The sequence below is a fragment of the Mytilus galloprovincialis genome, chromosome 8 (assembly GCF_965363235.1).
Source record: "Mytilus galloprovincialis chromosome 8, xbMytGall1.hap1.1, whole genome shotgun sequence".
Taxonomy (NCBI): Eukaryota; Metazoa; Mollusca; class Bivalvia; order Mytilida; family Mytilidae; genus Mytilus; species Mytilus galloprovincialis.
Genome location: NC_134845.1, coordinates 26,970,291 through 26,988,015, shown reverse-complemented (window position 1 = coordinate 26,988,015; position 17,725 = coordinate 26,970,291). Strand labels below are relative to the sequence as shown.

General features: G+C 32.2%; 2 protein-coding genes across 2 annotated transcripts; both read right to left on the bottom strand.

The window, feature by feature from the left end:
• Nucleotides 1-658: 658 nt before the first annotated feature.
• Nucleotides 659-9,684, bottom strand: LOC143085443 (uncharacterized). The gene is made up of 9 exons (XM_076261788.1): nt 9,532-9,684; nt 7,788-7,857; nt 5,543-5,622; nt 4,773-4,991; nt 3,847-4,071; nt 3,245-3,443; nt 2,786-2,887; nt 1,726-1,818; nt 659-1,010 (listed from the first exon to the last, which is right to left on the bottom strand). Exons 2-9 carry the CDS (start codon nt 7,842-7,844, stop codon nt 735-737), a joined length of 1,251 nt encoding a protein of 416 aa, XP_076117903.1. The 5' UTR covers nt 7,845-7,857; nt 9,532-9,684; the 3' UTR covers nt 659-734.
• A 15-nt stretch (nt 9,685-9,699) lies between these two features.
• LOC143085444 (uncharacterized) lies at nt 9,700-17,490 on the bottom strand. Its single transcript, XM_076261789.1, has 9 exons — nt 16,970-17,490; nt 15,759-15,902; nt 15,002-15,121; nt 14,149-14,225; nt 13,766-13,882; nt 13,313-13,523; nt 12,674-12,778; nt 11,395-11,493; nt 9,700-10,676 (listed from the first exon to the last, which is right to left on the bottom strand). Exons 1-9 carry the CDS (start codon nt 16,976-16,978, stop codon nt 10,392-10,394), a joined length of 1,167 nt encoding a protein of 388 aa, XP_076117904.1. The 5' UTR covers nt 16,979-17,490; the 3' UTR covers nt 9,700-10,391.
• Between the last annotated feature and the right edge of the window lie 235 nt (nt 17,491-17,725).

Below are 17,725 nucleotides of genomic sequence, written 5' to 3'. Positions count from 1 at the left end.
GATGATAGCCGACTTAATTGTATCTGTTGTATCCTTTATATCTAGTTCGATGGGATAGATGCGTTCAACATAGTCACCAAATTTTGAATTATTTAGTGAAAGAACCTCATCTTTATAGCGGAAAGTAGAGTTAAAGGATATTGGTAACTTCTTATTTTTCTTCCTAAGAAGTTCCTGTATGAAGTCAGTCTCATAATAATAAAGAAACAAGTCGACAAGAAGAGGGGCACAATTGGTTCCCATTGGAATGCCGACAGTACCTCAAGTTATGACCGCATAACAAATCATGTTAAAACTGACTCACATTTCTGAAATGAATGTCAATGACTTATAACTTTAAAAAATGTATGTATAGTGGGGAAATCTTAATAATATTTGTTGATATTACAAAATTAATAGAGCTTTGCCTCTCATAAATGTTAACAAGCAAACAAATAATAAAAAAAAGGAAACACGCGCAAACAAATATTCCTCGCGTCCGAGTGGAATGGCTTTATCATGACAAAAGCCCCTTTAATATTTATAAATAACAAAAAGATATTTTCAAAATACAACTAGGGTCACTGATGGACTAAGTTTAATTTGGCGTTAAATGCAAAATGAATTATATAAATGAAATCTCGATACAAAATTATAAAATCTTCATCATTTTAATAAAAAAAAATCAGCTTATGCATTTATACATGTTTATCTAGTTGATTATCTTGTTGCAGTAAAAATATAGAATATCAATTTCATATTTGGTCTCTTTCTCGCTCGCTATCTCGCAGCTGCACGACACCTTTATAAAGTAATGGCCCATCAGTATGGAGATACATGGCTGGCCATACTAAATAGTCTACAAATTTGCCGGATTTTGTATAACCTCTAAAATCATCTTTGTTCTTTGTTGGCTCAAAACTAAAATCCAGTTTGGGATCATTAATAGCAGCGTACCAACAAATTTCCATACAAGTATCTACATACGGTCGCAATGACTCTTTCTGTTTAGCTTTCGTTTTCCAGTAAAACTAAAACAAGCATAGGACGTTTAAACAATTAATTTCCTGACAAGCTATATGCAATGTATTGAAACAAAACCGGAAAATGAAATAGTGAAAGATAACTTTATTTTAACAAAAATAGTAAAAACATGGTTTAAAAAATAGATACTAATATTGTAGTGCTTCAAGTTGCTTTATTGGGATGAACAACAACCCATTTAAATTCTTCAATATTATTTTAGGAATACACTGTTGATCGTAAATTACTCTCTTTTTAAACTCTAGTTTTTCAGTTTAACAGCAAATTCGAATATCACAGGCGAAACCCAATATTCTAAATTTAAGATCCCTGTCTGTTTTCAGAGAAGTTCGTTATGCTGAAGGCTTTACATGTATGTTTTGCTATTTGCATGTTGGTTCTTTTTATGACTCCAGGATTACGGTAACCTTAAGAATAAATGTGTACTTTCTTTTGATTTATTTCTTTCATGTTTACTGCCATCTAAATTTCAATTTGATTCGCCTTCAGCAAAGTTGTTTCGGTATCTTTTACCTGCTATATAGTATAGTATGCTTGAATAGTCTTTCTTTATTACCCCCGAACTCTATAAATGTACATTCAGAATGTTTCGTGTTTTTTTTTTTTAATTTAGAAAGCTGGGTGTTTGTGCGTGTGAGTTGGTGACTCTGTGGTATGGTTATGGTTTTGGTAACAGTAATACGACTAATCATACTATATTACCTGTGTTAAATTAACTAATGTATGCTTTGCGACTGCTTTTCTTGCGTCTTTTATCATTTTCAGTTCTGATTTCGAGAATGTCTGTGTTAATCCCTGTAGATGGTAAAATTTATCTTTAACACACAATCAAGCATTCAGTATAAAAGAATAGTTTCTAATAAAAATAAACATACAAATTAAAAGCACACATTTTTTCCCGTTTGAATGGTTTATACATTAGAAATTTCTTGGGACCCTTTATAGCTTGCTGTGTGGTGTGAGCCAAGGCTCAGTATTCAAGACCGTACCTTGACCTATAATGGTTTACTTTTATAAATTGTGATTTGGATAGAGAGTTGTCTCATTGGCACTGATACCACATCTTCCTATATCTATGTGTTCATTTAGATTTCTTAAATCGGAAACCCACTTTGTGATTGTCTTTTGTTATATATAATTTTGTATTGGTTATTGATGATCATTGATTGTCACTGTCAATTCTCCTTGTTTTATACTACAACGTTTACTTAATGTAAATGAATACCCAAAGATTATCCCAAGGGTTATTCTGTCGTTAGCCACTGCCACTTTGACGTATACCTTAAATCTTCTTTTAATCGTAGTATATTTGATAAATTGAGGTTTGCTAGGTTTAGGGACAAATATTTCATGCATGTTCAGGACGAGAACAAATTAACAGTAAAGTTGTATTGTAGGTACTGTAATTAAGGTCGAGGAAATTTGATTTGCGACTAGAAAAATAGAACATATTGGGTAGGGGCTCTTCAAAGGGTCAACTACAGGCCCCTCCCAGATGTTGCAAGGGTTCTCAACGTTCGCAAAGAATGGCACTCTCTGAATACGATGCATCGGATCGACCGTCTCCATTCCCAATAGATGTTGCTACGTACTTATACATCCCGCACAGCCTAACACACTCCCTACTTTGGCATGGGTTTTAATAGACATCCAAGTTTCATAAATTACAAAACGTTTTTTGTATGTATTTTTGCTTGTGTTTCATTTTTTTCTTCACTGGAAGATTTTAAAATTTTTCTTTGGTATGATACAGTGAACGTACCTGTCTATTCATTTCTTCCGTGATAACTTCTGGACGCACACATTTTTCTTGTAACATTTCCAGCTGACGATCAGCGCATTCACGACAAAACTCCCAACATTTCTGAAATTTAAATCATAGAGACTGTTTCAAATGATTATTTGTGTTTGTTTATATTCTATATTCAGTTGCTATATTTTTTACCTTATTTTGATGTAAGTATCATGGGATTTATCGTTAAATTGTAGAAAATATCTGTTATAAATATACTTTGGACACGTATTTGAAATTATTTATTTATTCAGAGTTTTACTGAGATCTTGCGTATAAAGGAAAACTTTTAAAACAGAAGCATATGGATACATTTTGAATAAAACAAAAAGATTTGAATAATAATATAACAAGTCAAAATGAAATTCAAGGTAAAAAAAGTAAAATTGCAATTAGTAGGAATTATACACAACAATACTCTGTATTTACCCTGAATATATCTACTAGTCTTGCGGCGGATAATTTCTCGTTATTTTCATCTTTGAAAACATGTTCAAATGCATCAGTCCATAAGTTGTCATACAAGCTATTGAATTTTTCACAGAGTTTCTGGGGACGATTTGGATCACTAAGATCAGTAATGGTAGGGTTACCATCAGTCAACTTATCTCCTGCAGCTTTACTTAGACTAAATAAATATATAAATCAGATTTATAATAGCATAGCATAAAATGTAAATAAGTATACGTTAGTATTGATTGAATATAAGAAAAATAAGTAACTTGTAAACAGCTGATGGTCAATGTTATGGCTCCTGTTGGATTTATTTTGGTACTGTGGTAAAAATAGGTTAAACTGTATAACTTTTCGTATTGTCTTAAATTTTCATAATCTAGCAAAAAATCCTTGGCACATTTCTGTGTTTATTAAATACAGAAACATTTGAAATAATGACCAATTAAATGGGAGTAAATGCATTACACAAGTAAGACTGGGCTTTAATTTTGTTCAGCATTATGTCTTGTCAAAATTGATGTACATTCCATGTTTGTTTTCATTCAAAAGATGACGATGATGATTTTCATGATTACCTTGTTCTCAAGCTCTCCACTTCCTGTTTTAATTTTTCAGTTTCCTCTTTAAGTCCTGTGGTTTCTTTTCTAAGATCTGCTATTTCTTTCTCTTTTTCTGTCATTTCTTTTTGTGTTTGTGTCGTTCTGTGTTTTTCATTTCTTTCTCTCTCTTCCTTCAGTAACCTTGACAGTTCTTCTGTTTTCTGTTGTAATTGTTCTATCATTTCCGTATCTTTTTGCTTACTTTTAATTGAAAGTTTGTCGAAAAAATTATTGTGTAAAAAAATTATTGTGTAAAAAAATACTAACTGTAATAAATCATGTATATACAAACATTTAAAAAAATAATTTCATACATACAAAACAAAATTAAAAATGACATAATTGTTAGTTTTCAATTTATATCACTATCTTATACTTGGACATTTTTTACTCAAGTGTTATTCATCAGATTCACTCTAAAATGATTGTTTCAGACCAAGCACACCCATACATGTAGGCCAATCGTTGTGATTTGATTTAAAGCGATTTAAAGTTGTAATAATGTGTATGGCGTTACAGAAGCGTAATCATAACATGCGTATGCAATAGACTATTTTCATGATACCGACTTTTGACTCCAGCGCTAATAATTTATACAAAGATCAACCAACAGAAGTAAAATCAAGCTTTTATTCGTAACAATTTGCAGAAAAATAACTGTACTATAATTTCTATATATGACCAATTTTTAACAGATTGCAAGCTTGTTTTCACATTTTTAAGCTGCTCCTACTTAAACGAGTCCCAAAATATCTTACCACAGAGTAGCTATAGGTAGCAAGTTGATTTATTATTTTACCAGGAGTCAAAAGTCGGTAATGTGAAAATAGTATACTAGTTCTTAATATAAATGTTTTGACATCTGTTTTCATTTTATATACCCGAAAATTATTTTCCCTTACCTTTCTATCAACTCTTGAACTTTTTGATGAAGAACCTCCATTGAAGTCTGACCACCTTCTAGTGCTTCCTTCAGGATTTGACGAATTGCATCCAAGTCTTGTACTCCAGTCGGTTTCCATTCGCTCCATTGATTTCCAACTATCCTATTTTCATGTTTAGTTCCTCCTCGCTGTTGTCCAGTCTTTGCTTTTTCAATCATACCTGGTTTAGCAACATCACTGGAATGTAAACAAAAAGACACATTTAACTAATGTCATATGAGACAGCAACTTAAAAACACAATAACAAAATTAACTTGAAAAGAGGGACGAAAGATACCAGAGGGATAGTCAAACTCATAGATTGAAAATAAACTGACAACGCCATGTGGCTAAAAATAAAAAGAAATAAAAAGACAAATAATAGTAGAGAAGACACAACATAGAAAACTAAAGACTAAGCAACACAAACCCCACCAAAAACTGGGGGTGATCGCAGGTGCTCAGGAAGGGCAGTAGATCCTGATCCACATGTGGCACCCGTCGTGTTGCTTATGTTATTACAAATCCGGTAAATAGTCTAATTCGGTCGGTCACTTATGTGACAGTCAAACACACCTCCTTTTTTCCAATGATAATTGTTTGAAGATATTCCCCCTAAAATTGGACAGTACATATGGACATCGATTAGTTTTAACATATTAAGTTTTGAAATTTTATAAATATCTTATCTTGACTTGGCGGGAAATATTTTACGTGAAATATACAATCAAATTTTAGTTCCACCTTACCTGTTTTGTAGTGTAGCAGTACTGTTTAAAGCCTGTTCTGAAGCAGTAGTTTCAGTTTTGTCCAATTCTTTCGTTGTTTGCTATAAGATAGAAAGACACATTATATCGTTGTTCAGAAAAAAACAAACAAACAGAAATTCACATTTTTCAAACAAGCATTAACATTTGTATTGACTTTTTTGTTACAACAAGTTAGAAAATAAGTATGACGATCAACGACAAGAAAGCCAGGGCCCAAAATCCCCCCAAAATATGGTTCAAGTAATACAAATTAGCGAACTATAATACAATAACGACACAGAAAGAGGGTTCTTGAATTAAAGTATGACGTCTGCATTTTCTTTTCAGGCCCGACCTTAAAAATCAGGTGCTTATATTTCCACGTCGTTTGATGGATAGTTGCGTCTGTTGCAATAACATCGTATCATCTTTTTTTCTAATCGTCAAATGTTTATGAAAACATGTTTCCCAATAAAGTACAAGACTGCAATCTTATGAACTCGACATATAAACTGCTAAAATAAAAACGTAACTTAAGTTGCTGCAACTTGGAAAACAATACAACTTGGTAGATACATGTACATGTACCTCTGCTGGTGGACTTTGTTTACATTTTTTTGTTATTCTTGGTTTATATTACCAATGTTATTTCAACTGATCGGGCGGAGCTTATGTTTTAATTTGCATAAGGACAGTCTATTTGAAGAAGTGTGTGATAAGGATGATTGCCGTTATTTATCATTATTGAATTTAAATCACCTATCAGTGTCACCAAACACATATACAAAAAAAAAACTGAGTGTATGATATGGGACGAATAACTGGACAATTCATTGATGAATTTATTCCAAAACTCTTATCCATAGATAGAATGGTCTTGAATAAGCGAACTCCTTAAACCCCACCTGTCAAGTGAAATACATCTAGTCAGGGGCGGATCCAGCCATTTTAAAAAGGGGGTTCCCAACCCAGAGTAAAAAAGGGAGGGTCCATCTATTTGCTCCCACTCCAATGCATTGATCGTCCAATAAAAAGGGGGTTCAAATCTCCTGAACCCCTCCCCTTGATCCGCCACTGCTAGTACATGTCATCCTTTCAATTCCTTTTTTAAACGTTTTGTCCTCGAGCATCACTGAGATATTTATAAGAAATACATATTGTAAAATTTGCATCTGGTGTTTATTACTGTTAATTTCGTCCGAAGGGAGTGAGAGATGGATTGCAGAAGGAATTTAAAAATGAATATTCTGGCCAGGTAATACGAGTAACTGAGGGAAAATGACCCGACAGAAGACAGGTCGAAAATGGAAAGTCTGCACCACAAAATTTAGGGAATGCATGTGTACAAAATACAAAATTGAAGATAAAATGAAAAATATTGTAAACGGTATTACGACCATAAAACAGGAAATATATATTTTTTATCAATAATTTGTATAACGAAAATAGCCAAAGAACTTCATTTTTAGATTTAAAAATAAAAAGAAGGTCGTTTGATGTTTAAATTTTATAACAAGTGCAACGACTTAAATATTTATGGTGTGATATTCTCTTGACAGCATTAGTTTACAGTAATGTTTTGTGGACTTTTGTTATTGTTTTCTGAATTCTATTGAGCAGCAATACTGTTGTATTCTTTCCTCCAACTTACGGTTTTATCCCCAGTCAAACAAGAAAGCTAAATTTTGTACAGTTCTAAGGCTTTCTAATGAATACGTATTTTACTTCGAACATTTCAATGAACCGAGAAAACATTTACTGCTGATTTCGTACTTATTTGACCCTTACGGATTATAGGAATTTGCAATTCTGATTCATAATATCGCTCTCTAGCCTGACCTCTTCACTGCTCTTGAATAAACGGTTACCAAGTGCAGCTTATCATCAGTGCAACACGACAAGTTAAACTGAGGAAAGTTTGTGTTTCTTAATATCCCGATACGCATGAAACCACTCTGGTTTCAAGTTTTGTTCGTGTTGCATAATTTATGCCTTTTGTAAACTATTTTCTGTTCTTTCATCCTTTATTTTGTTTAGTGTGTTGTCTACTTTTTCAACTTATCAATTTCATTTTCTTTGGTTCCTTTTTGATTTTCTATTTTTTAAATTGCACCTGAAAAGCTTTTCCAGGACAGGCTTTGGCAAGAGATTGGTGTAACTGATGAAATTCATCAATCATCAATCATTTATCATTTGTTTGTCTTTTTGAAATTGTAACTAGAAACCAAAATATGCAAAACATTACCGTTGAAATCACCACTGTTGATTTATAAGGACCGGTACCTTCAGTACTGGAATCCATTGCTAATCTCCTTCTACAAGAAAATGTTAGAATATTGTTTTTTTTTTATTGTAATTCGCAAAAAAGTTCCAGATCTCCTTGGTTTTTAATGGCTAATGTAAAAGGACATAGCTTTGGAAATTCGTTTATGGATCTTACACATTTCAATTAAGGTGTTAAGTTGTTTTGTAATTTTGTAATATTAAATTTGCAGTTACATTTTTTTTTACTTATGTTTATTTCTACATACAGTACTGATTTGGAATTTGTTTACCGTGTTTATTTCCGAAAACAAAATCGAAACAAGTAGTATCAATGTACAGTTCATGACCGTTCGCCAATGAAGTTTGATGTATAACTACACCTTTGTGAAAATTGTTTTGAATAATGAGTAGGGGTTATTTAAAACAAACTCGCTTGGCTATTTTTGATGCATAAAGAGAATTTGATATCGAAATGCGTGCGACCTTAAACCTGGTTCATTTTACCAATGGTACAATCATATGCTAGTACATGTCCGAAGACTAGTGTGAATCACTATTTGTTTTGATATTCGTCGTTTGTGGAAAATAATCCCCCAGAAATAAGCATGTATATAATGGAAAATAGTTTTTAGTCTTGAAGTTTAATACTTTTGTGTATACCTTAGCGTGATAATAAAATAAAGTTGGAAATGGAGGAGGACTTTAATTTTAAACTGTGTTGGATATGTCAAAACACACACATATTCGGTCAAATTGAGACATCAGTTAATTCAATGTATGTTGAAAAACTCTCCTAACAACATTTTAAGGTGTCTACAATTAACCCTTTACAATGACAACTTGTTGTATGTATTATATACCCGGGACCTCTTTTAACACTTTTGCCATTGACAGTCCAACGTTCCACTCTTCGTTCAGTTGACAAAGTTTTGTTCGGCTATCTAAGATTGATTGTAAATACTGTTTCGCCCTGACCATGCATGAAACAATTGCCACTGGATGTAAAGAAGCAATAATTTATTATAGATTTAGATTGTTTAAAAATGTTCCAGTAGTAAAAATAAATTAATGTGTATTCGGCCAACCCTTTTATCGTATCTCAATATCAATTTGTATGTCTAACATGTTTAACCCCGCCATATTATTTATGTAAAATGTATGTGCCTGTCCCAAGTCAGGAGCCTGTAATTCAGGGGTTGTCGTTTGTTTATGTGTTACATATTTGTTTTTCGTTCATTTTTTTTACATAAATAAGGCCGTTAGTTTTCTCGTTTGAATTGTTTTACATTGTCATTTCAGGGTCTTTTATAGCTGACTATGCGGTATGGGCTTTTCTCATTGTTGAAGGCCGTACGGTGACCTATAGTTGTTAATGTCTGTGTCATTTTGGTCTTTTGTGGATAGTTGTCTCATTGACAATCATACCACATCTTCTTTTTTATACCTTGGAATCAATTCAATATATTGCATTTTTGTTACAAGAATTCCCACAGACAACTCAAGAAATACAGAACTGTATATACATTAAGTTAGACACAATTTGAAGGAAACCATGGGTATGCCCGAAAACTGTATGATGCCAGTTTTTTATGTGTTTAATGTAATAAAGCATATCATACTGGTGTTCTAACCTTTTCATGCACGTTGCAGACTATAGCAAACGTTTGTTTTAAATCGAACAATATAATTAAACAAAAATTTAAATAATGTATAAAAATATTTACCAGGAAGTCAGTTTCATCGTTGTATTCTACAAATTCGATGAATTTCCTCAAAACTGGTTTGTTATTTATAGAATGTAGTCTACCCGTTTTTAAATTTAAATTCCAATTAACTGAATTAACGCATGATTGAGAAGTTAGAAAACAAATCTACAAACGACTATAATATTATATTTCTTTCACATATGCACTATCTTTATTTTAATCTTTATAGGCTAATACATTTCAAAGGAAGCTATTGTACTTATAAGGTGAACAATTGGTTAATCATTCAAATGTAAAATATATTGTCATTGATTCGATATAATAAGGTTTATTCTGCTTGGTTTATATGCACAAAACTACTAAAAGTTGAGATATCTTATTCGAAGAATAATTTTTCGTAGGACATGAAGAACAAGAATTTGTCCATAGTATACGGATGCCCCACTCGCACTATCATTTTACATGTTCAATGGACCGTGGAATTCGAATTGGGGTCAATTCTTTAATTTGGCATTAAAATTAGAAAGATTATATCATAGGAATTATGTGTACTAAGTTTCAAGTTGATTGGACTGTAACTTTATCAAAAACTACCCTGACCAAAAACTTTAACCTGAAGCGGGACGAACGGACGCACGAACGAACGGACGCACAGATCAGAAAACATAATGATCCTCTACTATCGTATATGGGGCATTAAAAACCGTCCGTTCGGAACAATTCTTATCTATTCACATCCGCCGAGCAGAACAGTACATAGCTAGTAAGAGTTATTTGTCTTTGAGCACTTCGTATGAAAATCTTACATAAACAATATCTTGTAATCATATATTTTTTTAATCAATAAAGCGAAGGTTTAATGCTAGAGTTGCACCACATCATTTCATTTGCATCACTCCTTTCACAACTAGAGGACCTTGGTCATAGAACAGCAGTGCAGGCCAAACTGCAAAGTCCAACTGAATTCCAGCTTTTGTATAATGTCTAAAATTTGCAACTAGATCTTCTGCATTTTGGTGTTCCATGGGCCATTTCAGTACCATTGGGGGATCAGGAACATTCATAAACCAGCATATCTCTATACACATGTCCATATATTTATTCACATTAAAATTGTCTTGATATTTTTGAAGGCTCGGACGTAGTTCTGTCTTTTTGAAATCCTAAAATAACCATAAACATTTTAAACATTTATTATAATTTTATTTCTATCAATATGTTATCACCAAACTTCAAAAACAGCTGCATATTTGTTAACCTGCGTTACAAGAAAGATTGAATTGAGATTGAAATTTTATTACGTTTTCGAATTTTGAGACAACCTGCAATCATACATTGTGTGTCAATCTTTCGCTTGACATATTAAAAGTTATTCTGTCTTGCTTATATAGTTCTCTGTTCCAATCCATTTGTTGTTTCGGTGTCAATGGATACTATTTTTAACATTTCTATCTTTCTGTAAAAATAACACATCATCTTTGCACCGTAATAGCATCAATAAAATTTTATCATCTACCAATTACTTCATTGCATGTGTAGTCAATAATACGTGACATATACATTCTCATATATGTTATACAGTTACGATTTGATTGATTGATTGTTTAAAGTCCAGTGGCAAATATTTCATGCATGTTCAGGGCGAAGAAAGTTTCCAATGAATATCTTCTCTTTAAAATAAAACACACTCAAACAAAACAAATAAAATCATCGGATTATTTTTTAATATTACTTTTTAGTTAAAGCTTGAGGTAGGAATCTTGATGGTTATTTCTTGAAATGAATTTAATATCTATATAAAAAACATATATGTGCCACGAGTGCATAAGCTTTTTTGGGTATTTTTTGTTAGCTTTGCGGCACCTATGTAATTTACATTACCTGAATCAGAGCTTGAATGCTTAATTTCGCTGTCTCTTTGACACAGGTCTTAGCATACCGCTGAAACTTGCTATTGTGTATCACACTCGGATTGGTAACCTTAAAATAAAGAAATCCAACAGATTTGTACACAGTGAATTACTTCAATTCTATTGGATCCTGTTTTGGTATGTATACCCTTTTTTTTCCTTCTGCGCACATTTATACAGTATAAAAAAGATGATGTGGTATGATTGCCAATGAGACAATTGTCCACAAGAGACCAAAATGACACAGAAATTTTTTTAACAACTATAGGTCACCGTACGACCTTCAGCAATGAGCAAAGCCCATACCGCATAGTCAGCTATAAAAGGCCCCGATAAGACAATGTAAAACAATTCAAACGAGAAAACTAACGGCCTTATTTATATAAAAAATGAACGAAAAACAAATATGTAACACATAAACAAACGACAACCACTGAATTACAGGCTCCTGACTTGGGACAGGCACATACATAAATAATGTGGCGGGTTTAACATGTTAGCGGGATCCCAACCCTCCCCTAACCTGGGACAGTGGTATAACAGTACAACATAAGAACGAACTATAAAAATCAGTTAAAAAAGGCTTAACTCATCAGATGGACAAAAATAGAAGTGGACGTGGCCGGGTACTTATACATCCCGACACAAAAAGACACAATGAACAGATCTGAGAGTACTCGCAGTTATCTGACAGCTAGTTCAAAGCCACTAACAACTAATAAAAAAATCATGCATCTATATATATATAAGACTCAACTATCAATCCGTACACAGCACTACTTACAAAATGTATATACTAATACCAAAATGCAGTTTATGTATATTATGTTTTTTTTGTTAAAAAAGATTGATAAATTTAAACAGCAGGACATACATGTACATAAAATGATTTAACACATTGCCGAATACCATGAACTCAGATACTATTTTTATTTATCAAAGAAACAAGGTATTACTCATGATTGATCTTACTGTTCTTAGCGTATTCCCTTAGTACCTCCGCCAACACGCAAGTTGAAAAAAGTCGCTACGAAATATATCCTTTTGATTCAGTTAGACCTTCATACTCTATGGGATGTCCTTATTCAAATTCATTTACACACTTTGTAGTCAACAGCATTATGTGTTGTAATGTATGGCAATAAAACTGTCTCAGAAATTTCATTGTAGTTTTTTCAAGTAAATTGTTGAGTTTTTTTTTACTATAATGTCTAAGTTTATTTATGGATGTTTAAAATAAACAATCGTACTTTTTCTTTGGTACTGCTTACTGGATCCAACATCGTCTGCTCCAATTGTAGTGCGATATTGTCTACCAGTGCTGGTACTCGTTTAACTGTATACACGTAAATGTTCTAAAACATATATAAAGTCATCAATACAAGCTAGGAAAAACAATATCATATAAACATGTTATTAGTCATATATCTTCAGTTCTAATACTGAATAGAAATAAAACTTCAAATCTTCCAAAGAAAACATTTTGGAAAAATACACAGGCATTTTCTAAACTTGTTTTCAATCATTGTGATTCTTCGATAATTTTCTATTCTTATCTAAAGTGATATGTATACCGTACATTTCCCATATAATGAGGACGCTCGAGACCAAGAGTTTAGGAAGCTACAAACACATAAAACAATGAGAACCGTGGCATTTCATTTGCCCATTTGTCCATTAGAAGATACTGCTTTTGTTTAAGTATAATTAAATAAAATATACAAAATTTAAAAACAATCCAAGTTATATGTTTTAAGTTATGTCAATACCGAGTAACAAGATACGGGGCTTCAATTGCCTATTTGGACTGACAATCCACCTGCGACTGTAAAGAAAACCTTCTCATGAATTAGTACATTTGAATTTAAATGGAAAAAAATAATAACTACCCTTAGAACATCATCCAGATAAATAATGATTTCTTTTTCTATGTTTGCCTTCTTTCCCTCCAGCCTCGCAATGGCATCAAAAGCGTCTGTCCACTCATTGTCATACAGCGCAGAGAATTGTTCTGCTACCTTTGTAGGTCTGTTGGTATCAGATATGTCCGTTATCATCGGATTCTGGTTATGGATAGAAAAACTGGCTTCTTGATCTCTTCTGGATGAAAGCAATTAGATATTTATCCCAAACTATAATGTTTTAAACACGACATGAAAACCATCTTCGGTAATGTTTATCAAACTTAAGTTGCAATTTGTCATACTGTTATATTGCTTATCTTTTTTTACTTACAATTTAAACAATTAAGACCATTTTGATAACGAGTTGGCTCATAGCCATTGGCACTCATACCACATCTTCTTATATCTAAGACTGTAAAAGAGTACACCTATTCATACCTTTCGTTTATTTCTGTGGTATTGTGTTGATGCAGAAGTCTGCTGTTGACCAAATCTTGACCATGCGGTCTATCATCTGCTGTATAGTTATCCATAAGCTTGTAAGATGGGTTCAGTCTGGAAATAAAGTCAACACTTGTATAAAGTACAAACATGTTTGATCCTCGAATATCAACATCGTAAAAACAGAACACTCTTCTTTTAATAAATATAATGAGATTTCAGCTGTTAAGACAGGTTCAATTTAGGTTTGGAGTACAAGTAAATCATTAGAAAATTTAATTATTATTTTTTTCTTCAGATTGAACAATTTTTCCGTTCATTTGTTTCCGATCAACTAAACTATTTTGATACTACATGAAAGACAAGGTACATTCACTTACAATGAATCTGTAACGTCTTTCAACTTTGGTTGCTTTTCCTTATCATTTGAATCTATACTTTCCGATGTGGGTAAAACCTGCAAAATCCTTTATGAAAATTAAATGTTTTTTTCTATTCTGATCATAAAATACAAAACATTCATTATACCCTAATATTTATTTTTAATTACTGGATATGTTTCTGAATCACATTATACAACAAAAGAAACACATATGTGTTTGTTAAAAAACTTACACAATACTAGTAGTATTTTGATGTAATCATTTAACTAAGGAGAAAATCCCGGTTTATAGTAAGAGCATTTTGCATTCAATGGAAGAGCCTGTTGTCCAGTAGTTGTTGTTTTTTGCCGCCTGTCATAATTGTTTTTCGTTAATTTCATCAGTTGATTGACTTTTTGATTTTCGGAGCCTTCAATAGCGTATTCAACGGCATGATGTCTTGTTTTTTTTTGTAGGTCGTGTGGTGAACTGTAGTTGATTTTTCTTGTCCTGTGGTGCTTTGGTTAATAGACGTGTCGCGACATATATTTATATGCAGACATTTAGCAGACCCGCGCCTAATCAGGAGGTAAAGGAAATCCAACCACATTTATTACAGAATATCTTTTCTCTATGTTGATTGCATTTATGTAGAACGACAGTTAGGGAAAAGGCGCAGGTCTGTTAAATGTCTGCATATAACAATTTAGTGTCTCAATACTAATTTAAAATCACAATACACATTGACAAACAGCATGCGTTTGATTGAAAAAAATCATATAATGTATTGTTTTGCGTTATAAAATATCTACATGTACTACTTTCCATAAAAAAAACTAGCGAAATACAACATTGTAATTTACAAACGAACCTTTTTCTTATAAAATGATTCAATTATCTGGTAATCAGAAATAGCTTCACTGGCTTTGTTTTTCATGTCTGTGAACTTTCCCTTTTCTGCAAGTTTGATAAGATCTCGTAAGCCTTTCACCTTTGAAATATTAAATTTTATTGATAAAGTTAATGTGAAGCGTCATGAGGGTTGAATTGATTGTTGAATTGATTGATGTTTTTTCGTCATATAAAAATGCCATAGTGACTAGGATTTGTACGATCGCTTGGAACATCTTTTTATATCCCTTTAAATCCAAAAATGGGTGCAATATATGTTCTGTCTATCATATGTGTTTGTACCAAATTAAAATCAAACATGCATTTTGTTGTATCAATACATGTTTGAAATATATTTTTGTAATTCAAAGATTCTTTGGGCTTTAGATTTTAAGAAATTTCTTTGAATTTTAGTACATTTATTTTACAAACTATTTGGAAACATGTCAAACTATTTTTTCCGGAGATTCACGCAGCATAACCAACAATGGTAAAATTCTGATTTCGACAGACTGGCATTAAAAAAAAGGATAAGATCGTTATTGTTTCCAGCCCAGGAGAACATATTAATTCATGCTGACTTATTCTTTTTAATTCATATTAACTGAATAGCATTTTTTTCTGCTCTTTACTTAATGGTAGCATATTTAAATTTTGTTTCATGCTTTGTTTAACTTATTTGTTTGTAAATTTTACTTGACAATGCTCAATAAAGAAATTAAGTAATTTAATCTTACATTTAATTCATCGATCAGTGGAACATTATTTATGATGTCGTCAATCGCAGAGGAAGCCCTTTTAGCATCGCCAGAGGTTGGATGTGCAACCGGTTTCTGAACATCGTGAATAAATCTGTCCAGGACTGAGAAGGAAAACTGTAACTAAAATTGCAAAATGAAAAGTGAATGTCATATCAAAGGTACACATATTCAGTATATTAATCCTGGAACCTCACCAGCATTTAAGAAAACAATTAACCAGCTATTTAATTGTTAACCATTTTCTCAAGCCACAGTGATACTTTTAACATTACTTCGAACAAAAAGCAATAAACATTATAACATGTCGAAAATGTAAAACGAACATCACCATGTGTCGTAAAAGTAAAAGGTATATTGAAAAATCGGCACAAAGCTGCTGCTAAGACAATCATAACTGGAACAGGGAAATAAAAGTCGGCACACTTTTTGGAGAAAAAAAAAGATACTTAAACACCTAGCTCCGATGAAAAATCAACCGGAAAGACCCTTAATCAAATGGCAAAATCTAAATCTCAAACACACCAAACGAATGGATAACAAAAAGTAAAATCACAAAAATACTGAACTCTGACGAAAATTCAAAAAGGAAAGCTTATCAAATCGCAAAATCAAAAGCTCAAACACATCAAACGAATGATAAACAAAAGTTACTTTCTGGACTTGAAAGCAGTGTCCAATATCTATCATGCTCGCCCCTTATTGATATAAGGTTTGGAGGCAACATCTAATGATCCCATAGAATTAGATACAGCATGCTAAACAGTTTTTTTTTACAACTAAAGAACGTTTTGTTGAGTGTTTTTGTCATTAACTTATCATTTACAATGAGATCGGCTGCTCCTTATGTAGCTAAGCAAGCAACACCACTCAAACCTCAACTACTTCTACTTAAGTACCGTTACTCATCATATATACCATTTTAACAGTACTAAAAATGTTAAGCATCTAAATGTATATTGTTTATTCGTAGGTTTAATTATGACCAACATATTTCTATTAATCGATTTCTTTTCATACCAAAGAAGGAAAATTTACGACGAACATTCCAATATTAAATGTATCAAATACTGATTTTGTACTAGATTATTTCATTCTAGAAGGTGAAAATGTTGCAAATTTACTTTGAAAACACCAAAAAAATCTTGATTATGAAACCATTAACAATTATTATTTACATGTCGACTTACCTTTGACATTATTGTGATTTCTAATTCCTTCTTTAACTGATACTTAAACACAACCTCCGTTTGAAACACGAATGGATTTAATCTATCGTTAACAGCTATTCAAATACATGTTATCTTTTGATTAATCAAGCAAATATAATAAAGGATGGTATTTAACAGATTTGCAGTAACAATACAAGTACCAAATATATAAAACCCGTCTATCCGTTTGTGCATAGCGGACTCTAAAGTTGAATCGGTAAATTGTTTTGTTTTGAAAATTGTTTTCATCATTATAATGTTAAACTAAATTAAAAATTAAGCATGTCAAAACCCTTAACTATTCTACCTTATGTCTATGTAATTTGATGTTGGGATTACATTATACGCTGTATATTGCAAAAACATTCAAAAGTGTGGGTCCTCAAGGTACTTCAATTCGTTTTGGCCATTTTAACGCCTCTAGAAGATGAAACGCGCAGACGGCGTACACAATTTTAATCCTGTTGTATACGATGAGTTTATAACTCTGTTAATACCAGCAGTACATCAATAACACTTTCAATATTTTGAAAATATGTGTGACACTATATACAAGCCAAGATTAAAGTTTTAAACTTCTCAAGAAAGATTTGTATATGAACAATACAGACCACATATATGGCATCATAATAAAAATTAAGAAGACCATCTAGGCAAATTTATTCAATTTGTGTTATGTTATTTCATGAATAACGTTTACGTTGTAGACATCCATCAACAATTGTGTATTATAAA